General features: G+C 48.9%; 1 protein-coding gene, 1 long non-coding RNA gene and 1 other non-coding gene across 3 annotated transcripts; 2 read left to right on the top strand and 1 right to left on the bottom strand.

Annotated features, from left to right (window-relative positions):
* Positions 1-6,315: 6,315 nt before the first annotated feature.
* Positions 6,316-18,163, bottom strand: SLC4A9 (solute carrier family 4 member 9). Its single transcript, XM_028147212.2, has 22 exons — positions 17,774-18,163; positions 17,274-17,434; positions 16,874-16,987; positions 16,389-16,444; positions 16,083-16,240; positions 15,725-15,812; positions 15,260-15,414; positions 14,912-15,028; positions 14,584-14,758; positions 14,283-14,416; positions 13,878-14,140; positions 12,944-13,002; positions 12,546-12,734; positions 12,315-12,428; positions 10,965-11,126; positions 10,661-10,839; positions 9,901-9,973; positions 8,439-8,507; positions 7,989-8,162; positions 7,242-7,397; positions 6,783-6,883; positions 6,316-6,425 (listed from the first exon to the last, which is right to left on the bottom strand). Exons 1-21 carry the CDS (start codon positions 18,052-18,054, stop codon positions 6,830-6,832), a joined length of 2,931 nt encoding a protein of 976 aa, XP_028003013.2. The 5' UTR covers positions 18,055-18,163; the 3' UTR covers positions 6,316-6,425; positions 6,783-6,829.
* On the top strand, positions 10,786-26,636 carry LOC114231918 (uncharacterized). The gene is made up of 4 exons (XR_008556392.1): positions 10,786-10,845; positions 15,073-15,153; positions 25,712-25,857; positions 26,376-26,636. It is a non-coding gene; the product is annotated as an uncharacterized LOC114231918 (long non-coding RNA).
* MIR9306 (microRNA mir-9306) lies at positions 17,115-17,186 on the top strand. The gene has a single exon (NR_129049.2). It is a non-coding gene; the product is annotated as a microRNA mir-9306 (primary transcript).
* Positions 26,637-26,878: the final 242 nt, after the last annotated feature.

Raw genomic sequence — 26,878 nt, 5'->3', positions numbered from 1 at the left:
GCTTTTGGCCCTGTTTTACTGACAGAAAACTGAAGCCTATGGGTCAGTGCCAGGAAAGGAATAGCTCAGGCTCACATGGCCTGGACTGAGCAAGCTAAGGGCTAAGTTTGAAGCCAGTACTGACCTCAAAAAACTTTCCCTTATGGAAGGGGTTCCCAGTCCATGTTTACCATGCTTTTACTGCAGGTAGATTTGTCTGGTTCCTTGTCACTCAGGTCTCAACTTAAAGGTCACCTCCCCAGAGAGACCTTCCCTGAACATCCATCTTAAGTAATGTCTTCCCCCATTTCCTATCATATTACCCTGTTTTCTTTTCTTTTTTTTAAATCATCACCCGAGGATATTTTTCCATTGATTTTTAGAGGGAGTAGAAGAGAGAGGGAAAGACAGAGAGAAACATCGATGTGGGAGAAATACATTGATTGGTTGCCTCCTGCATTAGCTTTGACCAGGGTCTGAGCCAGAGAGGAGCCTGCAACCTAGGTATGTGCCCTTGACCAGAATTGAACCCAGGACCCTTTGCCCCACAGGCCGACACTCTATCCACTAAGCCAAACTGGCCAGGAATATTTTATTTTCTTTAGAGTACTTGCCAGTATCTTATTTTTTGCTTATTACTTTTCTCCTTCACTATAATGTAAATTCCATGAAGTCAGAAACCTTATCTGATACAACATTGTCCATATTGAGTAAGTATTTGTTGACTATTTAAATAAGTAAATCCAGCCCTAGCTGACTTGGCTCAGTGGATAGAGTGTCAACCTGCGGACTGAAGGGTCCCAGGTTCAATTCCGGCCAAGGGCACATGCCTGGGTTGCGGGCTTGATCCCCAGTAGGGGGTGTGCAGGAGGCAGCCGATCAATGATTCTCTCTCATCATTGAGGTTTCTACCTCTCTCTCCCTCTCCCTTCCTCTCTGAAATCAATAAAGAAATATATTTCTTTAAAAATAAGTAAATCTAAATGAATGTTTTTTGACAATATGTAGATGCTGTTGAAATAAGTAAATATGCAATTATCTAAATTTAAATGATACTTTGGAGATGTATTTCTTTTAGTAAGTAGATACTTAGACTATCGTGTTAGGATCCTTCTTTATAACATTAAAAAGGCCCATCAGAATTTCCATTTTTGTCATTGTATGTATTTAAATTTCTGAACAATCTCCTAACTAAAACAATCTCCTAACTAAACAATTAATAGGTTAAATATAATTTTTAACTTTAAAATTCCCAGATGAACTGGCACAAAAGTAAGGAGTTAGAATGACCCCAATATAAACTGTAACCAGAAACACTTCTCCTTGAAACATTTCTGTATTTCAAGAATGACACCATGTTCTCCTGGTTTTGGCTTCCATGTCACTACCCCCTCCTCAGGCTCCTCTTTTCCTGGTTGCTTCTCAACCTCTTACCTCTTAATACTGGAATGTTCCAAGATTTGGTCCCTGGGTCTCTAAATCCACAACCTTCGAAATCTTATCTAGTCTGTTTTAAGTATAATTTAGATACTAATAAACTTACAAATTTTTATCTCTGATACAGATCTCTCCCATGAACTTCAGATTTGCATGTTCAGCTGCCTATTTGACATCTCTACTTGACTGTCTAAAAGTCATCATACCACTGTAGCTGGTTTGGCTCAGTGGATAGAGCGTTGGCCTGCGGACTGAAGGGTCCCAGGTTCGATTCCTGTCAAGGGCACATGCCCAGGTTGTGAGCTCAATCCCCAGTAGGGGGGCATGCAGGAGGCAGCCAATCAATGATTTTCTCTCATCATTGACATTTCTATCTCTCTCTAAATCAATAAAGATATATTTAAAAAATAAAAATGAAAAAAATAAAAGTCATCATACTTAAAATGCCCAAATGTCAACTTAGTGAATGGCAATTCCATTTTTCCTGTTGTGTAGGCCAAAAACATTGGAGTCATTCTTGACTTCCCTTTTTCTCATATCCCACATGAGTAGAGGGAAGACAATAGAAAAGAAAAAATAGACAAAAATAGCTTAATCAATCCAAAATAAGGTCAGAAAAATATAAAAGGGAAAAGAAACCAAAAAACAGAACAATAGAAAGCCAAATAAAACAAAACAAAACATATTAGTAATTGCTCTAAATGTACTTAGTTCTCTAACTAAAAGCTGGGATTGTCAAATTGGATTAACAACAAAAACAAAATCTGAAGGGGGGGCGGTCATGCAGGAGACAGCAGATCAAGGATTCTCTCATTATTGATGTTTCTATCTCTCTCTCCCTCTCCCTTCCTCTCTGAAATCAATAAAAATATTTTCTTTAAAGAAAAGTCATGAAAGCCCAGCCTGCATGGCTCAGTGGTTGAGCATCAACCTATAAACCAGGAGGACACTGTTCGATTCCCGGCTGGGGCATATGCCTGGGTTGTGGGCTCTATCCCCAGTGTGGAGTATGCAGGAGGTAGCTAATCAATCATTCTCATCATTGATGTTTCTATCTCTCTCTCCCTCTCCCTTCCTCTCTGAAATCAATAAAAAATATATTTTTAAAAAAGTGAAATATATAGAATATTTTGAACAGTGTAATTAGTAGGTTAGCCTAATAGAAATAGATAAAAAATTATTCAAAAAATTGGATTATAAACATTTTTAAGCACACATGGAACATTTATTTAAAAATGATCACATGTGAAACCATAAAGTTAGCCCCACAAATCTTTAAATGCAATTAAGTTAGAAATCAGTTACAAAAAAGATAATTAAGGGGGAAAACATATCTTTGGAATTTTTAGAAATGCACTTAACTTTTGGGTCAAAGAGAAAATAATGTAAAAATTAGAAAATACTTAGAAATGGCAATGAGAATACTGTATCAAAATTGTGGGATGCTGATAAAGGAGTATTTTGAAGGAAATCTATAGCAGTAGTGTTTACTGCTATAGATTTAGGAAATAACTAAGGCTCAAAATAGTGAGCTAAGAAGTTGGAAAAATAGAATAAACCTAAAGAAAAATTATAGGGATTACTAAAGAGCAGAAATTAATAAAGTAGAAAAATATTCATTAGAGAAGAACAACAAAGCCAGAAGTTAGCTATTTGAAACTACTAGTGAAATAGACTGACTTCTAGCAAGAGTAACCAAGAACAAGAAAGAGAATGTACAATAATATTAAGAATGATAAGGGAACCATATCTAAATAGCTAAATGGGCTACATAGATTAACTAGATAAATAATATAATAATTTTATGCCAATAAATATGAAAAATGAATTTAATAGATTTCTAGAAAAATACAATTTACCAAAACTGGCTAAAAAGAAATAAAGAGCCTGAGAATCCTATAACTTGAACCTAAAACTGCTCTAAGAAAAATAATGTCTTTAATTAAAAATAAAATCCACCCTAGCTGGTTTGGCTCAGTGGATAGAGCATTGGCCTGCGGACCAAAGGGTCCTGGGTTCGATTCCATCAAGAGCACGTACCTTGGTTGGGTTGCAGGCTCCTCCCTGGCCCGGGCCCTGGTCAGGGCTCATGCAGGAGGCAACCAATCAATGTGTTTCTCTCACATCGATGTTTCTCTCTGTTTCCCTCTCTCTTCCACTCTCCCTAAAAATCAATGGGAAAATATCCTCGAATGAAGATTAACACCAAAAAAAAAAAAAAAAAAAAAAAGAAATCCTATAATTGTCAAAGAATTTGAATCAGCTTAAACTTCCACAAAGCAAGTATCAGGTTCAGATGGTTTCACCAATGAGTCAATAGAAAAAATGGATAATTGAACTGTGGTAGAATCATACAACACAGCAATGGAAATAAACTATAGCTGCCTACATCCACAGGTTTGGTTCACAAAACAATGTTGAGTGAAAGAAGCAGTCACAAAAGAATTCATATACTATGATTCCATTTATATAACATTCAAAAATAGGCCAAAAAATAAATACATAGAAATACATAAATGTAGCCCTGGCCAGTGTGGCTATCAGTTGGTTGAGTATTGTCCCGATTGATGTTTCTCACATCAATGTTTGTCTCTCTCTCCCTCTCCCTTGCTCTCTCTCTAAAATCAATAAAAACATATTTTAAGAAAAATACATAAATGAATTTGTAACTATAAAGAAAAGCAAGAAAATAATTACCATAAAATTTAGATAGTGTTTACCTGGAATTGGGGATGGAATCTGGGAGGAACAGAGGGGCTTCTGGAGGGCTAGAAGTAATCCTATTATAACATGAGTGTTGGATACAGAGGGGTGCTTTTTATCATTACTCTTTAGATTCATACCTAGGTATATACTCTGGAGAAATTCTTGAATTTTCCAAAAATATTTATCTAGATAATATACATATATATATATATATATATATATGTATGTATATATGTATATGTATACACACACATATATGTATATACATACTCTTGTATATATGATACCTTTTTCAATTTAAAGGTTATTATTCTATGCAGATAACTAAAAAAGAATGAGGTACATATGTATATGACATGGGGAAAATATCCAATGCATATTCAGTAACAAGCATGTTAAGGAACTCAATAGTGTAATCCCATTTTAATAAAAATAGTAATGTGTCCATTGAAATAAATTTGAATAATATACACTAAAGTGTGAACACTGGTTATCTCTAGAATGGTTTCCATTTCAAAATTATACAGTTCTGTAGTATTTCAATATTTCTTTAGTAATCTCATTCACTTTTTTGGTTAAAAAAATAACATTGTGTCTTTATTGATTTTTAGAGAGAGAGGAAGGGATAGGGATAGAGATAGAAACATCGATGAGAGAAACATCATCAATTGGCTGCCTCCTGCACGCCCCCTACTGGGAATCAAGCTGCAACCTGGGCATGTGCCCTGACCGGGAATCAAACCAGTGACCTCTTAGTTCATGAGTAGACACTCAACCGCTGAGTCATACTGGTTGGGCAAGAACATTATTTTTTAAAAATATATTTTTATTGACTTCAGAGAGGAAGAGAGAGGGAGAGAGAGATAGAAACATCAATGATGAAAGAGAATAATTGATCGACTGCCTCCTGTACACCCCACAATGGGGATTGAGCCAGCAACCTGGGCATTGCCCTGACCGGGAATCAAACTATGACTTCCTGATTCATAAGTTGATGCTCAACCACTGAGCCACGCAGGCTGGATAAGAACATTATTTTTATATGTGAAAAAAACCTGTTTCAAATAGGAGGAATACTTATTTTAGAGGGACTTTGTCTCTCTTTTTTCAAGCAGAGAAGAATTCCCTGACAACCCACCAATTCTATAAAAGAGAATCTGTGAGGAAAGAAAGTTCAAAATGGGAAGGGCTTCTGGATTCAGGTCCCTTTAATGGGGTTGAGCGTGAATGGGGCCTGGTCAGTTCCTCCGGCTTACCAGCCTCTCCTAACCACAAAGCAAACCTGCTTGTTCCCTGACACTCTCCACCCCAGCTCAGGAAGGTGACTGAGGTCTTGGCCAGCTGCCTTCCAGTCTTAACCCATTGTTCCAGGTTCCCAGCTGACTGAGAGCATCTGACAGTTAAGCCAAAGGCCAACAATGTCCTGACTTCCTGAGTAAACACCTGTGAACTGAGAGAGGACGTGGTGGGGTCAGAGCAAGTGTTCAGGACATAGTAGGGCAAAGAACAGAGCAAAGCCTTGATAGGGCATAAGGAAAGCCCAGGAGATCTTATTCTGGGCCAGTCATTGAATTTCTCTGGAACCCCAGAATTTCTATTGCAAGTGGTAGGCTCTTGGGCTCTGAGAGGCATGGAAAGGAGGGTGTTATTTGGCCCAAAAGAGAGTTCAGCTTATGGGGAGAGGCGGGGGGTATTCCAGCCTTTGTACATGTTGTGCCCTCAGCTTGTCCTGGTTAGCTTCTACTCATTTTTCAGATTTCAAATTATAGACCACTTCCTCTTAGAAGCCTTCCCCAACTCCCACCACCCCACCTTTACCATCCTCCAAGAAGGACTTAGAGGCCTCTGCTCACACTGCCCATGCTTCCCCTTAGCCAGCACTATCCCACTCTAACAGTTACCTGTTTGTCTTTCCCACTGGGATTTTAACTTCCTGAGGTCAGGGACCATGATTGTCTTAACTACTGTATCTCTAGTACCTAGATACTCCAAGGGTACTCAGAAAATGTTGTGGGTGGTTGTTTTTGTTTTGTTTTGTTTTGTTTTCTTTAATTTGACTTGAGAGAGAGATTTGTTGTTCTACTTATTTATTCATTCATTGGTTGCTTCCTGTGTGTGCCCTGACCAGATAGCAAACCTGCAACCTTTGCATATTGGGCTGCTGCTGTAACCAATTGAGCTACCTGGCCAGGGCAGAAAATGTTTTGATAATGGGTGAATATAATGAAGGAATGGCAGAGAGGGCAAGTGATAGAATCCTTCCACTTGTCTGGAGTGTGGTTCTCAGCAGCCTAGGAAAGAGCCTCCAAAGGCAAAGGAAAGTTTCAGGGAAATTTATCCTCCCTTTTCTCCTCCCCTCTCCTTTCCATTCTTCTGACATTGCACCCCTCCCTTCCCCACCTCCCAACTCCACATCCAGTTTGGTGTGAGCTTGAGCTCCCTCTACTGGCCACACTTTAGTGGCCGCAGGGAGCCAAGCCCAGGTAACCTCATTTGTTTTTTTCTTCCCTATATGCACTTTTGGACTCTGGGGTTCATGAGAGATCGGAGCATGGAGAGAAAACAGGGCTAGTCAACACTGGAGGTTTCTTAGGTCTGAGCTCTCATCCCCACCCCCATTCTGATTCTCGACACCAAGGGGACTTCCCTTACACCCTCACCTCATGCTCTGTTTCCTGGAGTCTCCACTCCCAGATTCCTACTCCAGCTAATTCACAGAAATGTTGATTTCCGGAGCCTTTGGTTGATACATCAGCTCTGACTGTGGAACAGAGATCTCAAGATGAGTTGGGGATAGAAAAAAAAAAAAAAAAGAAAGAAAGAAAAAGAAAAGACAGAGACAACAGAAAGAAAGGGACCCTGAGAGTGAAGGATATAAACCCACATTGAGACAAACACAAAGATCAGGGTTGTATCCCCAGCCCTTTCCACCCCCATGGGCTTATAAACCAGGGCCCTGCCTTAAGAGGGAAGATTTCCCTCACCTCTCCAATGTGCCTGTGTCAATATAGAGCTAAGGGGAGTGACTGTATTGACCAGACTTTAGGGACAACTCCTGGACGGCAGTGCTTCCCCCACCCCTGCCCCCTTCTCCTGAGAGGGCCCATCCTGGAGCTCACATCTTCACTGTCACTTCCACTGAACGAGTACTCTGGCTCCAGCCCCTTCTCAGGGGTGCTCCTTTCCTTCTCTGGCATCAGCTCATCGAGCCAGAGAAGTTCTTGTGGTGAGAAGACCCACTCCAGGGCCTTTCGGACCCCCACCAGGCCCAGCAACTGCAGGGATAGAAACAAAACCCAGGGCTGTCAGCAACAACAGGAGGAACATTAGCAACAGTAACATTTATTCAGCATTTCCAATGTGCTGGGCATTGTGTCTTGGTTCACAGAATGCTAAGACATTCCTATGAGTAGATATAATAATTGCTCTGCCATTGTGCCGAGAAGGAAACTGAGGCCCTGAAAGTTTAGAAACTTGTAACCAGATTGGTCCTACTGCAAAGACTGTGGCTCTTAACTTCCTCAGTGAGTAACAACAAGGCCAGAGCTACCTATTTTATCACCTCACTATGTAACCAAAGTGATAGCATTTCCTTTCCCAGGGCCTCAGGTTTTTTCTGGGCTTTCTGTCCCTCCCTGTGGTTGATAAGCCCAAAGAGGTTGGGAAAGGAGTTGAATCGGGTATCCCAGGACTAGCCCATCTGTTGGCATCCCTCGGCCATCTTTATTTGTCCTAGGATTTCCAACCAGGCACAGTCAGGGGAAAAGGAAAGAGGGAAGAGTCTTCCTCTTATGGAAGCCTTGGCCACCCTCCCAGGCTCAGAGTCTCTCAGGAACCCCCCAGGATGCCACCCAACCCTGAGTCACCATGATGGGAAAGATGATGGCTGCAGGTGTAGACTTGATTATCCAAAGCAGACCCAGGCAGGCAAGCTGGATGGCTGTGAAGAGGTGGACCCTGCTCAGAGGCACATGCCTCAAAAGCAGGAGGTCTGGCTGGTGTTTTGCTGGCATCAATAATAGCTGCACCCTCTTGGTGAACTGGGGGAACAAGAGGAGGAAGAGAGCGGGGTGTTTAGGTAGCCTGAAGAGTGTCACTGTTAGCCATTAAAGCTCAGTACTGGGGCAGTCAGAAGACTCCCTTGGCCCCCTCCTCACCCAGAGCATGGCAGCGGAATCCCTCTGCCCAGAAGAAACAGGAAAAGAGGCCGGGGGGGGGGGGGGGGGGGCGCCTGGGGGATTGGAAAGTACAGGCAAGAAGTACCAGTAGGAAAGGAAAGGAGGAGTGGGGTTTCATGGTGATTTTAATGGGCTCACCTGGATGCTGCTAATTGCTGCCACCCCCATGTACAGGAAGATGCCATAGAGCACAGGCATTGGGATGAACTGGTAAAAAGAAGTGGAGAGCCAGCAAAGGAGTTGACCTCTGCCAGCAGCCAGGTGTCCCCCTTAGACTCCAACCCCAGCCTCTAGCATCCAGCATCTAAGCCTACCCAGGTTTATCTCTTCCTTTCCCACTTTGCATGCCTGATTTCATTGAATCTTCACGTAAGTCAGATGAGGTAAATTCTGGAATTGTCTCCATTTTACAGATGGGAAAATTGTATTTCAGAGAGACTTGGTAACTTACCCCTTACCTAGCTGACGGTTCCAATCTTATCCATCACTTTCCTCTCTGCTTTCTCTGTTCCTGCTTATACTGACCTCCTTTCCTTCCCTCAACATGCCCAAGTTTATTTCTACCCCTTGCAAGGCCTTTTGCTTTGCTATTTTCCTTCACCTAAAATGCCCTGACTGCCTTCTCACTACTCATGACCCACCAGAAAGGTCTCCCCTGATCATTTAAAGTAGAGCCCTGGCTCGAAATCACCTTATTCTCTTTTACTTCTCATAGAAGTGATCACTATCTGAAATTATCCTGTTTTATTGTTGTTGTTTTTCATGTCTCCTCTCACCAGACTGCAAGGATTGGCTGATCTCTTTTGATCACCACTATATCTTCAGTGCTGAGACTGTGCTTGGCATATGGTTTATGCTCAGTAAATAGCTGCTGAATGAGAGTCACCTGGTTAGTAAGCCGCTGATCTGGTCCTTCTGGTTCTTTCAACTACTCCACTCTCACCCAGCCTCCGTGACCTTTCCCTTCCCTAACCTCCTGTGGTCCTGCCAGTGACTCTTGTGGGCCAGTCTCCACACCCTCTTGGCTGCTTTGCTGTCTTGGCTTGTTGAACCTTTCTGCTATAACTCGTTAACTTTTGTTTGTGTGTGGGTGTTGCTGACAGGTGCTTGGTTCTACATTCCTTTTCAATACTCTCCTCTCCCCGCCTTCTCCCAGGTGCCTAGCAGAGCCTTGCACACAGAAGGTGTTCTTTAAACATATGGTTCTGGTGAGGAAGAAGTGAAGTGCTTTTGCCTCAAAGTTTTTGCGAGGTGTGATGATCATACTCTGAATCTAAGGCTTGTTGGGAGGCTGGAGCAAGGGCAGTGCTTGGCCTTTGTGTGTGTGTGGGTGTGTGTGTGTGTGTGTGTGTGTGTGGTGGGGGCGGGGGGCATTCCTACACCCTGTACACTGGGTAGAAAGCCTACTGGGTAAGAGTTTGGGTTCTCAGATCTGAGAAACTAGCTTCTCATTTGTCAAGGGCACATGTATCTCAGGGTTAATGTGAAGATTGAATGAGGCCAGGTATGGAGAAACATGCACTAAGTGTTCAGCCAATGTCAGTTCTTGTGTTTATTATCACTACCCTGTCCCTGACGCCAGCCTGCCTAACAAATGTACCTTGAGTATAGGTGCCAGGAAGATGGAGATTCCTGTAAGGATGAACACCACCAGGCCTGTCAGCCTCTGCTCCCTGTGGGGAGAGGGAAGAGTTAGCCAGGGTCTGGGGGAGCCCCTGGGGTGCCCAGGCTGGAGACCCAAGCCAGACACCACTATAGACCCTGGAAGGAGGGAAATGGAGGGATCCTCCAACTATCCCCTTAGCTTGGTGTCTGCAGTATGGGGGCCCCAGGCCTCTCCATCAGTTCAAGCTCATAGTTGCTCTTTCTTTTTCTTTCTTTCTTTCTTTTTTTTTTTTTGTTGTTGAAAAATTAGCAATTTTTACACAGCATAAAGACTTTCATTTCAGTTTACAAAGTCGATTTCTAAGACTATGGACAGATTGTGTTTCCAGCAGTTACAAAATTTTTTTTGTGGTGTTTTACCTTATAACATCAATGAGGTGCTTCCACATTGAGTGGAATTAGGTGGCACCTCTCCCTTGCTCAGCCCTGGCTGCCTCCACCCTTACTTCAATGATGCTCCTCTTGAGGGCCCTCCCAGTCCCATGGCTGAAGGAGGAGAGGGAAGATCTGACACACCCATCTCAGAGGCCATTCACCCCTCCCCATTCACCCCACTGCAATGATCACGGGGCAGTGAGAGAGCCCTCTGGAGTTACCAGCTTAGAATTTAAGCTGCCCAAATAACTATGCCTTGTCCCCTGCTACCTCACGTTGCTGCCCACCTCTCATTCCAGCCTCCTGAATACTGGCCTCACCTGATGCCCAGGAAACTGGGGGGCTCCCCCAGAGCACAGGCTCTGCTCTCTCTCCGAAGACTGTCCATGTGGGCCAGGGAAATGACAGTGGCTGAGACATACCAGGGAAGCCCAAGCACTGATGTGAGCAGCATCAGCAAAGCCACACAGAAGAGGTCCAGGTGGAAGCCAGCTCCCTTCTGCAGGTAGTGGTGGGGAATTGGGATGAAACTAGCCCTCTGGGGTGGGAGAGGGGAAGCCTGGGACCCACCCTGGGCTTCTGTCCCTTAGTCCAGGGGTCTAGGGTGTTCCCGGCAGGCCTCACCCGCAGTCTGTATTCGGCACGATTGAGAATGACCGCTGTGATCTGCTGGTCCATGAAGATGAGAATCGACAGCAGCAGGGCAGGCAGAGCGGCTGCCACACTCAGCCACCAGGGGTTGGTTCCAAAAGGTGACACCAGCCAGTCACGCCCAGGTAGTGTGGGCTGGGGGAGGACGTTCCATGGACATATTAGAGAGGGTCTCCCAAGAGCACCTCACCTGTACACTCCAGCCTTGGCATTCTTCCACAATTTCCCTTACCACTGCCCCTCCCACCAAGGCCCTGGATGCTATATGGGAGCAGTGTGTGTGCATGCATAGCTGGTTCAAAGCATCCCAGTGCCTTAAAAGAGGGCAGAAGGAGGGGAGCCAGCTAGCGGGTTGGGCTGGAGCCAGGGGCTCTAGACTTTGGTTCTCTTGGGCCCTCCCTCTCTGCAAGAGGAGGAGGGGGTAGATAAGGCCTGCCCATACTTCCTAGTGCCCGGAGCTCTCCTCCCGGGGCACCCCCTCTCAGCATCCAGGGTGGGGCAACTCAGGCTCAGACCTGCCTTGATCTGGGGCAGGGGCAGGGCTGGGTGTGCCTGCGTCTGCTCTGATTATAAGCGTCTGTGTGGGGGACAGGGCCCCAGATGTTGTCTTGGGTTCTGAGTCCCTGAGGCTGCCTCTGTTGGAGTCCCCCTGCTGTCTTGTCTTAGGGGAAGCTGGAAGGGAGGTCTCCAAATGCACCGAGTGTAGGTGCCAAGGTGCTAAGCCCTGATCTGTGCACTGTTTTGCCTAGAGAGGGAGCCCCAACTTGACTGGATCAGGGCAGGCAACCCGGGGTGAAAATAGAGAGTGTGGAGTGGTGGAATGGGTAGGACCGTGGCAAGGGTAGGGGAAACCATGACAATAACTACCATTTAGTGAGGGCTTGGTATGTGTCAGTCCCAGCATTGTGATAAGTGCTTTACACTACTATCTGTAAACCTCAAAACACGAATAAGTAGGAACTATTGTTATTTATTTCCATTTTATAAATGAATAAATTGAAGATCAGAAATGTGGATTAATTTGCCTAAGGTCACACAGCTAAGAAGTGGCAGAACTGGAACTCAAACCCAGGCCAGCTGACCGGAAGGAACCCGTCCTCTTAACTCCATACTATAATAATAGCTACTGAGTATTCTGTGCTTATTATGCGTCTGGAGCAGCATCTCATTCATCCTCACAACTCTGTGAGGCCATTATTATTACTATTTCTATTTGACAAGTGGGCAAACAGGAACTTAGAGGAGGTGAAATGTAGAATTTATTCATCCTCCCCCTCCAAGGTTCTGTCTGCTGGCCCTGTTTTTCCCTCTCCCAGCTCTCACCTTGAACTCTCTGGGCACCGTGAGCTTTGGCGTGGCCAGGCCCAGGAAGGCATCAAGGCCACAGCCCAGCAGGATGGCCAGGACTGAGGAGAAGTCGCTGAGTACCTTGCGCACCTGGCCACACAGTGGACACTCAGTCAGGTTCAGGCCTGCCATCACCCCTTCCCATTTACAGGCAGGGCCCAAGGCCAAGAGCTAGTCCTCTCCCACAGAAAGAGAGTTGACACTCACCACAGATGGGAAGAAGCGGCTTGTCTTGACATGCTTGAAGGCCATGGCAAAAAGGAAGGAGGTAAGGAAGAGGAGGAGGGAGAAGAAGGCGATGTCTGGAACTGTATGACAGCCAGGGCCACGAGGGTGGCCTCCCTGCCGGACACACTCAGGTGGAGGCAGCAAGGACGCATTGACCAGGCCTAGGTCCTATATGGAGTGGTGGTCAGGGGTGAGGTTATGGGTGGCAGGCAGCACAAGCATCTACTGATGCCCCGTGAGACACCGAGGGCCCAGGACAGGAGGTTCCCCAGCCATAGCAAATGGCTGGGCCTCGGTGACCTATGAGGGTTTCTCTAGCCTGTGGGATGGAAAGAGCCAGGAACCACTGACTTCTTCCTCCCAGGAACAGGTCTCACCGTGTTTAAGATGTCATCTCTGTCTTTTGGCTTTGTCCTTGTCCACTGAGACTCATTTCCTGGGAAGCAGAGAAGAATTTGGGTGTATGCCCTGTCCCTGGGAACCTTCTCCAGCCCCTCCAGAGCCTAATCTCATGGGTCCAGCAGAACCAGAAAGTTCTGGCTCATCTGTATGCTGACGCCAAGAGCTACCATGTCTGTTCCTCAGGACACTGCCTTGTGCCCTGGCTCCTCCAAATTCTCTACTTATCTGTTTCTCTGGTGCCCAGCACAGGACTGGCCAGAGCAGATGCCCAGCAAATATTTGCTCAGTGGAAGAGCATACAGATCTACCAGGGGCGGAACTGGTCTTGGTCATGCCTGGTGCAGAGACTGGCACTCTTGAGGGGACACATCTTTGCCAGTCCTGCTGTTTCCTTCATGTGGAGGGCTCTATGCAAGTATAAATACTCTGAGCTTCGCTCCACTAGGTCAGTCCCTCAGTCCAAGGGGAAGAGCAGCCATTTATTTGATTGGTGAGCTTGGGACTAGAAGCTGGGCATGCCTGCCCTGCCCTTTCCTCCCCTGCTCTTGGGAGTAAGCTGCCTGCACGTGCATCTAACTGCTCCTCTGGAGCAAGACAGTCCCTTTTCCAGTGTGGCCATGACCTAGTGGGTAAGTCTACCTAATTTGGGTTTTATCGTTAGGAAGCTCATTCACCCATAGATATAGCCATGTTCTTCTATCAGCATTGTCAGAAATAAAGATGGTATTGGGCCTGCTCTGTGACTTATTTTCACCTGATGTAGAATCATAGTGGGGGAGAGTGCTGCGGTTGTTGGGTAAGTACTCAGAATTTTGCTGAATGTAACCCGGGGAGGGGGGGCAGCAAGGAGTCACCCTCTCCCTCCTTATCCTCCCTTGTCTTGCCAAGCTCCCGATTTCCCTCACCCACCTCCAGGGTCTGGGTACTGGCAGAAGCAGCCATAGGCGGGAGAGCCAGGCCTCTGGATGGGATAGGCACGGGTCAAGCTCAGCATTTTGCCCACGGCATCGTAGATGAAGATGAGGCTGATGAGGGCACAGAAGCCTTCCTCGGTGAATCGAGTAAAGTAGCGCACCAGCACACTGGCCTCTGTGGCCACCAACACCAGGCAAAAGGTGGCCACCCAAATGCCCACCCATAGGCGGAAGGGCAGGTAGTCCAGGCTGTAATCTCTGGGGGGTGAGAGACAGGCAGGGCTTGGCAGGGCCATTCTGCTCCCCACTTAACCCAGGTCAGGTGCCCCTAGAGCCAGACAGTTCCACCCTCCCCTACTGACTCAGCCAGGATCAGGCTAGGGAGGTGAAGGAGTCCCACCTGCTGAAGGAGAAGAGCAGGCGTTCAAAGACCAGCACTGGCCCCGTGCTGCTGAGGATGGTGAGGGGCTGGCCGGCCATCAGGCAGAAGGCAGCGCCTGCCACCGCCGTGCCCAGGAAACTTTCCAGCACCCCCTAGGAGCCACCATGGGGCCTTGTCAGCTTAGGACCCTGGAGTCCTCAACACAGGAACCCAAGCTTCCAGGGGCCTCCTCACCCACCCATAGTCCCAGGGAAGGACGAAGGGCATGGCTGGAGGAACACCAAAGCTTGTGCTGTCCCCCTTCCACATCCCTACCCACCTGAGCACCATCGGTGGCTTCTCCCAGCAGCCCCCCAAAAGTGATGGCGTTAGTGATGGTGGCCAGGTAAATGTAGAGCACAGCTGAGAAGCACTGAGGGTGCAGGGCGTCCAAGAAGTCACTGGGGTACCACAAGGCCTTCCTCCGGACGTCCTGGACAAGGCCCCCAAACAGCCTCCCGCCCATTGGTCGTCAATGATACCGGTTTCCACACCCCACTACTGCCCCTGAGCCCCTGTCACAGTGAGCACACCTCTATGCTCCTGGGACTCCTTCCCCGTCCCCGTCCCCATACACCGATCCTTACTCCTACCCCAGCTCGCCTCACCTGCCCATCCGCTGCAACTCCGGGCTGGGTGCCTGCGGTGGGTGGCCGTGCCTGTCCTCAGCCGGAGACCCACGCCGGGCAGAGGAGCCCTTGACCTCCTGCATTTGCGAGGGGAGCCTGAAGGGAAGGGGAACCCTAGGTGACTGAGGTTCTCCAACTAGGCGCCGACTGGGAGCCAACTTCATGGCGCCCTGCCCCCTGGTGGCTGCTTGTATCCCTGCGGGCAGACTCCAAATTCAAAGGTAAGTCCCTGTTCCTTTCCTGGAATCCCCTCCCCTCCTCAACAGTGGAACTGGACCCAAGACTGTGGGGAGAGAAGGATCTAGATGGGATGATTACCCCAGATACCTTTTGTGTTGAGAGGGCAGACATTTAGGCGGGGGAATCCGGGCTGTTGGGTCCCACCGGCCTGGAGGGAGCACTGTCACCTCCTCTAGGAAGGCATCCAGGGCTGCCAGAAGGTCATAAAGGTTGCTGGCCCGTCGCACTGACCACTGGAATTGCTGGGGACAGGCACAGAATGGCAGTAAATGCATATCTGAGTTCTTACGTCCATTTTCACAGTCTCAAAGCTGGACACACGAGTCACAAAGCAGACTAGTCATTCAAACATTCGTCCATTAATGCATGCATTCAGTATCTGCTGGGTGCCTATTGTGCTAGGTAAGGGGGCTACAGTGGTAGCCAAGGAAACTTCAGTCCTCGTGCTCACACGCAAAGCCACACTTTGCCTCATTGCTGTACTCAATACATATAGAGTACACACACACACACACACACACACACACACACACACAGGCCTGCCCAGCTCACCGGGTCACTGAGCAGGACAGCCATCGCTCGGCCCATTTCATGGTAGCTCCTTCCCAGTGTTGGGGGACCGAGGAGGAGGCAGAAAAATCTGAGGAAGGAACCAAGCCCCAGAGTGGGTTAGAGGTTGCTGTGCCATAGGGCAGTCCTGACTTCTGACCTCCCTACCAGTCCCCATACACACACTTATGTGCACACCCACTTTGCTGTCCTGACCACTAACCCCTCCCCAGACCCCTGAGCACCCCCCCACACACACACACACCCCAAGAGAACTGAACCAGAACTGAACACAATCCCCTCCCCAGTAACGGCCCTTCTCTGGGCTCCAGGATCCCTCACTCCCACTCCGCAGCCTCACCTGCTGGGGAGGGGCACCTCAGTAATGGGCCCCAGCACCACTGGATCCCGCAGTCGCACAAAGGCCCCCAGTGGCTGTGCCAGGAAGCCCAGCTCTCCTGCCAGCACAGCCCCGGCCTCAGCCCCTGGAGGCAGCTTCTGTCTCAGGGAGTTCTGACGCTGATGGGGGTTCAGGGAGACACAGAGGATGAGGTTATTTGGGGAGGGGGATGTTGGCAGGATATTGGCTGGTGAGGAGTCCAGTGGAGGGTGGGCCCCTGTTAATCCCTGACCCCTGCCCCAGCCCTGCCCAAGGAAGGCGGCAAACCTGTTCCTTCAGGAGTGCTTCCTCATCGTGGGAAGCCTCTCTTGGATGGGCAGGCCCTTTAAAACGAGATTTTGCAGTGATTTAGAGCACTGGCTTTGGGAATGGACCCTCCGGGGCTCCCTAACCAGCGTTGCCACTGACAAGCTCTGGAAACGAGCACATCCTTCCCCGCTCTGAGCCTCAGTTTCCTCATCATGAAAATGGACATTATTGTGGTATACCGAAAGGGTGCTTGTAAATATTAAAGAAGATCCCAGTGCAGTGCCTACCAAGAACACCCTTTCACAAAGCTCTGGTGGTTATGGTTCTAGCCCCTCCCTTCTCCCCTCACCATTATTCCAGTTCCCTCCTGCCCATGAGTCCTGGGTGGAGGGTGGAGGTCTAAGCCGAGGCTAGGCCACTCCTGGTCCAGAAAGGTGCAGGGGGGATCTGGGACCCTCCCACCCTAGGATTTTTGGTTCTGGGCCCGGGGATGGGCCTCTTACCCCAGCAGGGCCTGGTGCTTGTGGTCTGGATGAGGTGCTGGGGTCTCTGCAGCAACAAGGACTGCAGCTGCCCTCTCAGCTCCGGGCTCAGCGACTCCACTCTGGTCACCTGCTCTGGGAAGCGGAAGTGGAGCTCCAACCTTTTCCTGAGAGCTCCCTGCCCCCGAATACTTCCCCTGTCCCCTCTGCCCAGGTCACTTTCCCTCCTGGGAGTCTCAGGGAATGGAGGAGCCAGGAAACTTCTCCTTCACTCTCCTTTTCCATCTCCTCCTTGTACGGGGATGGATGATCCCTAAGGTGAGTGTGGTGGGCGCTGGAAAATTCCAATACTTTTGAGGGAAATCTTAGGGAAAAGGTGGCGTGGCTACCCAGGTCCTCCCTACAAAGGGTCCCAGCATACCCACGAGCTCCAGGAGGCTCTGAGCTGGGCAGTCCAGCAGGACAAGGCCCTCCATGAGAAGGCTGCGGAGCTTCTGCAGGCTGGGCAGCGCCAGGGTGGGCACATGGGGGGCACTCCACCGGCCCCCACCCATCTCCAGCTTCTCTTCAAATAGCACCCACCTGCAGTGGAGAAGGGTGGACAGTGTTACTGGGGGCACCTCTCCAGGTCCAGGTGGGGACACAGGAGAGCAAAGGAAGGTAAATGAATGAGGGAGACGTGACCCCAGTGGTGCAGAGTGCCCTCCTTTCACAGTCACCTCCCATCTTGGTCTCGGGGAACTCAAAACTAGACTGCAGAGAAGGCCGAGCATCAGAGAGGGTGGGGACCTGACATGTGGACAGAGAGGAACTTCTAATTAGGGGTAAGAATACCCACCCTACAGGAAGAGCTGGGGTCATGGAGGAGGCCCCAGCTGAGAAGGGGGAGGACCCCATAAAACTGGCCTGGGTTTCACTCACCTGCCTGTCTCTCTCCACTCTAGCGCCTGGGGCCAGCCCAGCAGCTCATTCAGCTGAATGAAGAGCAGAGGGTCCTTGGGTACCCCAGTGTCTGAGGAGCCATCAGGGCTGGGGCCAGAGCCAGGGCCACTGTGCAGCTCTCCTGTGGGCACATTTTCATGAGCACTGTGGACCTCAGACTCCTCCTGGCCTGGCAGCTTCATCTCGGGGAGGCTTGCGCAGCCTTTTGGAACTAGTGCAGTGTGAGGTTCTGAGTCCAGGAGCCCCTGGACTGGCTGCATTTATAATGTACCCCCCAAGCAACACAATACAAACAGAGCAAGGCCTGCTGACTCCAGAGCCAGCCGGGTTGCCTCCTCCCCTGCTTGCTTTCCCTATCCCTGACTGGCCTTAGAGAGTTTACAAGGGTAGCCTGAACTCTCCCAGGCTCTCCAGAAATGTCCTAGCTGGGGCCAAAAGCATCGTGTGCATTTTTTGTGGGGTCACGTCTGACCTCACAGTATTTTGTGTAAATAAATAGGAGTGAATTGTTGGCCTGGGTCTGAGAATTGACAGGGCCAGATTATGCTACCCCCTATTTTGTGTCAAATAAAAACATCAAATACTCAGGACTGTTTTGGTTGTCACCAACACACCCTGAGGGCACTCAATAGGACAAACAGAGACCTAAGTAATAACTGGGCCTATAGAAGCCAGGCAGGGTAAAGGAAACAGCAGGTAGAGGCCCTGCCCATTAAGTGGGCTAATGGTGGAAAGTGGAAGTGTTGGAAGCTGCCCATTGCCTTCACTAGCAGAGAGGTGTGGACAAGGAACCAGGAAGGCTGGTCAACCTTGAAGCTCTTGGCAAGGGTCAGAGCCATACACCCACTGTCTGGTGGAGACAAAGGTAGCTGAAGCAACTTCCACCTTTTAGTCTTATGTAAAGCCTTGCTGATGGGCTATCATCGAGCTATTACTAAAATTGCCTGCCTAAGGGCTATGGGTGTATCCCAGACCGGAATAAAAAGGATGGCAAGGCCAGAGCAAAGAGGAGTCCTCTCTTGGGCTTCCGCCTGCCCCCCAATTCCCAAATTAATATTTTCTTGTCTTGTCTCTTTCATTTGTGTGCGGCCGCCTCCAGAGCCCGAACCCTGAACCTGAACCCTGAACCATGCGGGACTTGGGGAGTACACTGGCATGGAAGCAGTTCATGAAGAATATAGCGGCTGACACGCGTCCCCGGGTCCGGGTGAGGCCATGTGTCCCTGGATCCGGGTGAGGCCTCGTGCACCTAGGTCCGGGTGAGGCCACGTGCCCCTGGGTCTGGGAGAGGCCACGCGCCCCTGGGTCCAGGTGAGGCCATGTGTCCCTGGATCAGGGTGAGGCTGGGTCCCGGGTCCGGGTGAGGCCACGCGCCCCTGGGTCTGGGAGAGGCCACGCGCCCCCGGGTCCAGGTGAGGCCATGTGTCCCTGGATCCGGGTGAGGCTGGGTCCCGGGTCCGGGTGAGGCCACGCGCCCCTGGGTCTGGGAGAGGCCACGCACCCCTGGGTCCAGGTGAGGCCATGTGTCCCTGGATCAGGGTGAGGCTGGGTCCCGGGTCCGGGTGAGGCCACGCGCCCCTGGGTCTGGGAGAGGCCACGCGCCCCCGGGTCCAGGTGAGGCCATGTGTCCCTGGATCCGGGTAAGGCTGGGTCCCGGGTCCGGGTGAGGCCACGCGCCCCTGGGTCTGGGAGAGGCCACACGCCCCTGGGTCCGGGTGAGGCCATGTGTCCCCGGATCCGGGTGAGGCTGGGTCCCGGGTCCGGGTGAGGCCACGCGCCCCTGGGTCTGGGAGAGGCCACGTACCCCTGGGTCCAGGTGAGGCCATGTGTCCCTGGATCAGGGTGAGGCTGGGTCCCGGGTCCGGGTGAGACCACGCGCCCCTGGGTCTGGGTGAGGCCACGTGCCCCTGAGTGCGGGTGAAGCCATGCCCCTGGGTCAGGCCGAGACCAAACCGGAGGGAGTTGGACCTACGTTACCACCATTTGTCCACCATCCAGAGCTGAGGGGTCAGTGCTGACATGTACACATAAGGAACTGGTGGACATTGAAATTGGGTCTCTAAAGAACTGTTGGTCCAGAAAGAAACTCACTACAGACTGATTCATTTGCCTGTCAGCATAACTATTATTGCTCGTCTCACATTCAGTTCTTATAAGTATATCTCTAGGGACACATGATCTCGCTCATCTAGGGGAAATGATGAACAACATAGACTGATGAACAAGAACAGAACCAGAAACAAGGAGGCATCGATCAGACTAGCGGGCCTCAGAGGGCGGATAGGAGAGGTTGGGGGGAGGGGGGAGAGATCAACCAAAGGACTTGTGTGCATGCATATGAGCCTATCCAATGGTTAAGTTCAACAGGGGGTTGGGGCATCCGTGGGGAGGGGTGTGGGATGGGAATGGGGGGATGAGGACAAATATGTGACACCTTAATCAATAAAGAAAAAAAAAAAAGAATATAGTGGCTGAGTCTTACATTGTTTTGTCAAACAACACCTGGATACTCGCCAATTTAACTGTGTCCTTGGGGTCTGCCCTGCTAACTGAAGCCCCCAGTGAGGATGGAGGCGCCAGCTAGGGTGTGTGTGTGCTTGAAGGCGTTCCTGGAGCTGAGTGAGCAAAGGAGAATGTGGGATATTGGCAAGTCTTGTTGGCTCTACCTTCAGGCCTAGCATCCAACCACATCGCCCATCTCCAACACTACTACCCTGACCCAAGCTGCTATCATTTCTCACCTGAATTATTTTAATAGCTTTCTAATCTCTTGCAATAATCACCCTGCTCTCACTCTTTCTTCCTTCCTTGCCCAAAGTCCATTTTCTTTTTTTTATATATATATATTTTTGGGTTTTGGTTTTTTTTATTGTTTAAAGTATTACATATATCTCCCTTTTTTCCCCCCATTGACCTTCCCCCAGTCTCCCCTACCCCCTGTCGCATGTCCTCATCCCACCCCACCCCCCAGTGTCTTGTGTCCATTGATTGTGCTTATATGCATGCATACAAGCTCTTGGTTGATCTAAAATATATTTTTATTGATTTCAGAGAGGAAGAGAGAGATAGAAACATCAATGATGAGAACAAATCATCCATCGGCTGCCTCCTGCACGCCCCTCACTGAGGATTGAGCCCACAACCCAGGCATGTGCCCTTGACCGGAATCGAACCTGGGACCCTTCAGTCCGCAGGCTGACACTCTATCTACTGAGCCAAACCAGCTAGGGCCTAAAGTCCATTTTCTACACAGCAGCCATAGGGGTCCTTTCAAAAGTCAATGTGGCCACATTAGTCTTGTGCTCACAACTCACCCAATACATTCCCATTACTCGTAGAAGAATTAAAGTCTGTCATGGCCTACAAGATCTATAGTCTGGCCCAGCTCCCCTTCCTGACCATATCTCACACCGCCCTCCCTTCCCTCTCTGCTTTCCAGCCACGCTGGCCTTTGTTTGTTTGTTTTGCAAAGCCTGCGTCTGCCTGAGGGCCTCTGCGGTTGCTCATTTCTCTGCAAGGAAAGCTTTCCCCCAGACCCTCACATGACTGAATCCCTGTCATCTGAGTCTCATCTCAGATGGTATCTATTCAAGGAAACTTTACTTTTCCATCTTGTCCTGAGTTTCCCTCTTGGGTCACTCTTCACATTTCTCTGTTTTATTTTCTTCCTAGCAGTTACCACTATAATAACTGCTCCGGTTATTTACTTGTTTATCGCTTATTGCCTGCCCCTCAACGCACACACACTGGACTGTACCATCCACAGAGCAGGCATTTTATCTATAATCTCTACCGCTACCCTTAGAGCACCTAGTGACCGGCCCTCAATAAATACTTGTTCAATGAGCGCATAGAAAGGGTGGGGCTGGGGAATGAGATGCGTTTCTCTTGGAGGCCACACGATGGCGCTACTCCCCGTGGACCGGATCCTAGGGTCTCTGGTGGTGGTTGGGGGGAAGGGGGGTGGGGAGAAGGTGAGAGGACAAGGGAGGAGTCCTGGATCTCCAGGGATCCTGGCCGACAGCTGACTGGCCTGATGGGATGAGGAGTTCGGGGAGTGCAACAGGGATGGGGAGAGAGAACTGAGCAGGCTCAACTGAATGTGGGCAAAGCCCCCACTACATACCTGGGACCCATCTCCTCCCGGAGGAATGGGACTCACGTTAGCCCTCCCCACCAACCCCAGCCTGGACTTGGGAGAGATTTGCCCCAAGTCCAGGGAGCTCACAGGGCAAGAATTAGGAGTGAGTCACTATGATTATTACCAGTTGGGGACAGGGTGCTGAGTCTGAGGGGGGAGTTGGTTTCAGTCTCAGGAGGAATAGAAACTGGCTTAGGGCCTGAGAGGGCCTGGAATCCTGTGACCACCCCCTTCAGGAATGTGCCCCAAGCTCAGGGGCGACTCAAGGAAGTTTGAGGGGGACAGGAGCATGGGCTTGGTGTGAATACCCCCTCACATACACACCCTCCCTTCCCACCCCCTACTCTTGCCAGAGTTGAGATGGTCTGTCTTTGCCCTCTCTATGACCCCAACTACCCTGGCTCCCAAGAATGCCTGTGGGTAGAGGGCCACGATGCCTCCACTCTTCCCGGATCCCACTTCCACCTCATGGGTCCTGAGTGCCCTGAGATGGGGAGGTTGGTAAGGGATGCAAGGAGGAACCCAAAAGTCTGCCTGTGGGCGCCAGCAGTCTCCTAGACAGGGAAGGTGTGCTGTGTGGGCAAGCAGACCTGGGTGTGGGCACGGGAAAATACCCTGACCCAGGAGTTTTAAGACTGGGGCCTCATCTTGGCTCAGTCACAGACTTATTGGTATCCTTGAGCAAAGCTCTTCCTGAGTTTTCTTATCAGCAAAAGAGGAATAATAAAAGTACTTACTTCATAGGCTTTATTGAATTAAATAATGCACGTAAAATAGACCTTGTACATAGAGTGACGAAGAAAGAAAATATCATACACTGAAATGCCATTGTACCCAACCATTGTACTAGGCACATATCTTATGTAATCCTTAGAACAGCTTTTAAAAAGCTTTTAATTCTTAAAACTTATTTAACTTATTTTTAAAACTATTTCTGTGAGTCTAATTATAGAAGAAGAAATATAGAAGTTGCAAAAAAAAAGTACAGAGAAGTCTCCAGCTGGTACTTTTCATCCAGCCTTCCCCATCATACATAAAGATAGCATAATATCAAAACCAGGAAAATGACATTGGTACAATTCTGTTAACTAGACTACAGGTCTTATTCAGAGTTCATGTGTTTCTACATGCACTCATTTGTGTGTGAGTATGTATAGTTTTTTGAAATTTTATCACATGTATAGCTCACTTACAATAAGCTGGGCAAATTGTTCAACCTCTTTAAGCCTTGGTGTTCTCATCTATAAAATGGGGTGAAAATACTGTCTTCCTCAGATGACTGTTGTGAGAATTAAATGAGATAATATATGTAAAGTGCTCAGAGTAATGCCTAAAATGTAGTGAGAGCACTCAATAAATTTAAATGCTTATTTAGAAAAAGTGTGTTTTGAAAAGTGACTTAAAATACATAATTCAGATTTGTTATAGAAAAATACAGAAAATGTCCATTAGAGTAAAAATAATATGAAATAAAATTTTCATAATGTCCTTACCCCCAAAATAACCACTGTTAAGAATTTCACCATAAATTTGAGGTAGATTTTGCTATTCCCACTTTATTGTAAGAACGCTGAGGCTCAGAAAAGTTAAGTAATTTGCCCTAGTCACTAAGCTTATGAGTGAGGAACTGAGATTTTTTCCCATTTTAAACAACTTTATTAAGATATAATTCACACCGAAGCCAGTTTGGCTCAGTGGATAGAGCGTCGGCGTGCGGACTGAAGGGTCCCAGGTTCGATTCTGGTCAAGGGCATGTACCTTGGTTGCGGGCACATCCCCAGTGGGGGGTGTGCAAGAGGCAGCTGATTGATGTTTCTCTATCATCGATGTTTCTAACTCTCTATCCCTCTCTCTTCCTCTCTGTAAAAAATCAATAAAATATATATTTTAAAAAAAAAGATATAATTCACATTTCACACAATTCACCTATCTACTCGAATAAAAGAGAAATACGAAAATTGACCGTCACTTTGCGATCCCCACCAGCTAATCAGGAGTGAGTATGCAAATTAACTTGACAAAGATAGCAGCGGCCCTGCCCCTCAGCTGCTCCAGGCCTCTGGGCAGTACACATGCAAGCATGGAGCAGCCGGGCAGGGCGGGACCCCTGCTGTGAGCGGGAAGGCGGGGGGTGGAGGGAGCTACAGGAGCAGTGCTCCAACTGGATTGAAGACTGAAGGCAGCAGCCAGAGCAAAGGTTTGGGTCCCAGGTGCCAGAGAAAAACCAGTGTTGGAGAAAAACCAGTGTCGGCATCCAGGGGAAGGAATAGGCAGGCCTATTGCACGAATCTTCGTGCAATGGGCCTCTAGTTTAGAATATAAAATTCAATGGCTTAAGATATATTAACAGAGTGTGCAACCATAATTGCAATCTAATTTTAGAACATTATAATCACATCCAAAAACGACTCCATACTCATTAGCAGTCAATCCTCATTGCCTTCCATAACATCACTCATCTACTTTCCATATCTATAGATTTGATGCTTTGGGATCTTTCATATGAATGAAATCATAAAATATGTGGACTTTTGTGACTGGCTTTTTTTTTTTTTAATTTCTTTATTGATTAAGGTGTCACATATTTGTCCTCATCCCCCCATTTCCATCCCCCACCCCTCCCCACGGATGCCCCCACACCCCTGTTGTCCTTAACCATTGGTTAGGCTCGTATGCATGCACACAAGTCCCTTGGTTGATCTCTCCCCCCAACCCCCACCCTCTCCTACCCTCCCTCTGAGGCCCGACATGAGCGAGATCATGTGTCACTAGAAATACACTTATAAGAACCGAATGTGAGACGAGCAATAATAGTTATGCTGACAGGCAAATGAATCAGTCTGTAGTAAGTTTCTTTCTGGACCAACAGTTTTTTTGAGACCCAATTTCAATGTCCACCAGTTCCTTATGTGTACATGTCGGCACTGACTTTTCAGCTCTGGATGGTGGACAAATGGTGGTAATGCAGGTCCGACTCCCTCTGGTTTGGTCTCGCCCGGACGCAGGGGCGCGGCTTCACCCGGACCTGGGACCCAGCATCACCCAGGCCCCGGGGCACGTGGCCTCACCCGGACCCAGGTGTGTGCGTCCTCACCCGGTCCCGGGATCCAGCCTCACCCGGACCCAGGGGCGCGTGGCCTCTCCTGGACCCAGGGGCGTGGCCTCACCCGGACCCGGGACCAAGCTTCACCCGGATCCAGGGGCGCACGGCCTCACCCGGACCCGGGACCCAGCCTCACCTGGATCCAGGGGCGCACGGCCTCACCCGGACCCAGGATCCAGCTTCACCCGGACCCAGGGGCGCGTGGCCTCTCCCGGACCCAGGGGCGTGGCCTCACCTGGACCCAGCCTCACCCGGATCCAGGGGCGCACGGCCTCACCCGGACCCGGGACCCAGCCTCACCTGGATCCAGGGGCGCACGGCCTCACCCGGACCCGGGATCCAGCTTCACCCGGACCCAGGGGCGCATGGCCTCACCCGGACCCAGGTGTGTGCGGCCTCACCCGGACCCGGGATCCAGCCTCACCCAGACCCAGGGGTGCGTGGCCTCTCCCAGACCCAGGGGCGCGGCCTAACCCGGACCCGGTTGTGACTGGCTTCTTTAGCATAATGTTTTCAAGGTTTATCCATGTAGCATGTGTGAGTACTTTATTCTTTTTTATTGCCAAATAACATTCCTTTGTATGGATTTATCACATATAATTTATCCGTTAGAGATTCTTCCCATTAATCTATATTTGAGGGGCTGAGATTTAATGCACACTCTTGCCTCCAGACTCACCACTGGGAGCAGTAGACAGGCCAAGGAGTAATACGGATCCAGGTGGACTGGGAGGAGCAGCCACTGCTGGCTTTGAGCTCTTGCTATGTTCTAAGCATCTCGCAGGTTATCTCAGTGAGTCTTCACAATGGCTCTTCAAGGTAGGTATTGTTCCCATATCTGGAAACGGGGGCTCAGAGAAGACTCCTGCCCAAGGTCAGAGCTAGGGACCAGTCGACCCAGGGTTCAGAAAGGGGTTAGTCGCATGCCTCAAGCCTAAGCTTCAAAGCTTCTGCTCTGAGAAGCTGCTAGGGTTGTGTATGTGGAGAGTCTTTCCAGTTAGAGCTTTGGGCTTCTCTGATCCTGGAGCAGGGATGCCCTTCCCTAATCCCACTCTGGCCCCAGACCACCAAGATCCAGCCAAGACCTGGAGTGGGCTCTGACAGCTGGAGCCTGTTTCCACTCCTGACAATGCCAACACCCCCTTGAAAGGGGAAGAGACAAAGATATCAGAGATGGAGTCTGCAGAGGAAAACCACCTGAGCCGGCCACAGACTGCTCTGCCTCTGGCTTTTTGGGCACCTCTGACCTAGACTTTCAGACTCAGGAAGTGTTGGGAAGGCGACTGCAGGTATGTGGCTTTTGAGTTTCACATTAATTATGCTCTCCTTACTTCCAGAAAAGATTTAAAGATAACAAGAGGCATAGATAGAAGTAAAATCTTAAAGAATGATTAAATACACCCATAATGAAATCAAATTGGAGAAGAAAGAAATGATGGTCTTCAAAATGCTGGGCTAGGAATAATCACCGCAAATGAGCACTGAAACTTAACTGTGATCTTCCTGGCAGTGAATTCATCAAGGGAACACAAGAATTCCACACCTGTCATTTGTTAATAAAAGGAAGTGCCTATATCAGATAGGCATGAGTCAAACTTCCTAACCCTGACCTACATGAAGAATTTATTACACTTTATTCAGGCACTGATCAGGGACCTTATGTGTAATAGCATCTAGCACAGCATTTTTACAAAGGAGACAGGAAGGCTTTTCAAGTGGCTATCTCTTGAGTGAGTGGCGCTCAATCCTTTCACAATCAATATTTTCTTTTTATACATGTTGTTAATACTTGCTTACTATCTTGAAATAAAGTTCACAGGTAATATCCTATCTGCACATT

The sequence above is a fragment of the Eptesicus fuscus genome, chromosome 6 (genome assembly GCF_027574615.1).
Source record: "Eptesicus fuscus isolate TK198812 chromosome 6, DD_ASM_mEF_20220401, whole genome shotgun sequence".
Taxonomy (NCBI): domain Eukaryota; kingdom Metazoa; phylum Chordata; class Mammalia; order Chiroptera; family Vespertilionidae; genus Eptesicus; species Eptesicus fuscus.
Note: the sequence above shows the minus strand (reverse complement) of the source record. Positions and strands in the feature narration are given on the sequence as shown.

Excerpts from the sequence above, each read along its gene's own strand:
- SLC4A9 (XM_028147212.2), bottom strand. The coding sequence starts at position 18,054 with ATGCAGCCAGTCCAGGGGCTCCTGGACTCAGAACCTCACACTGCACTA. Across the intron at positions 17,435-17,773 it reads GAGTGGAGAGAGACAGGCAG|GTGGGTGCTATTTGAAGAGA; the intron begins GTGAGTGAAACC and ends TCTCCACTGCAG. Across the intron at positions 16,445-16,873 it reads AAGCACCAGGCCCTGCTGGG|GGCCTGCCCATCCAAGAGAG; the intron begins GTAAGAGGCCCA and ends CTCGTTTTAAAG.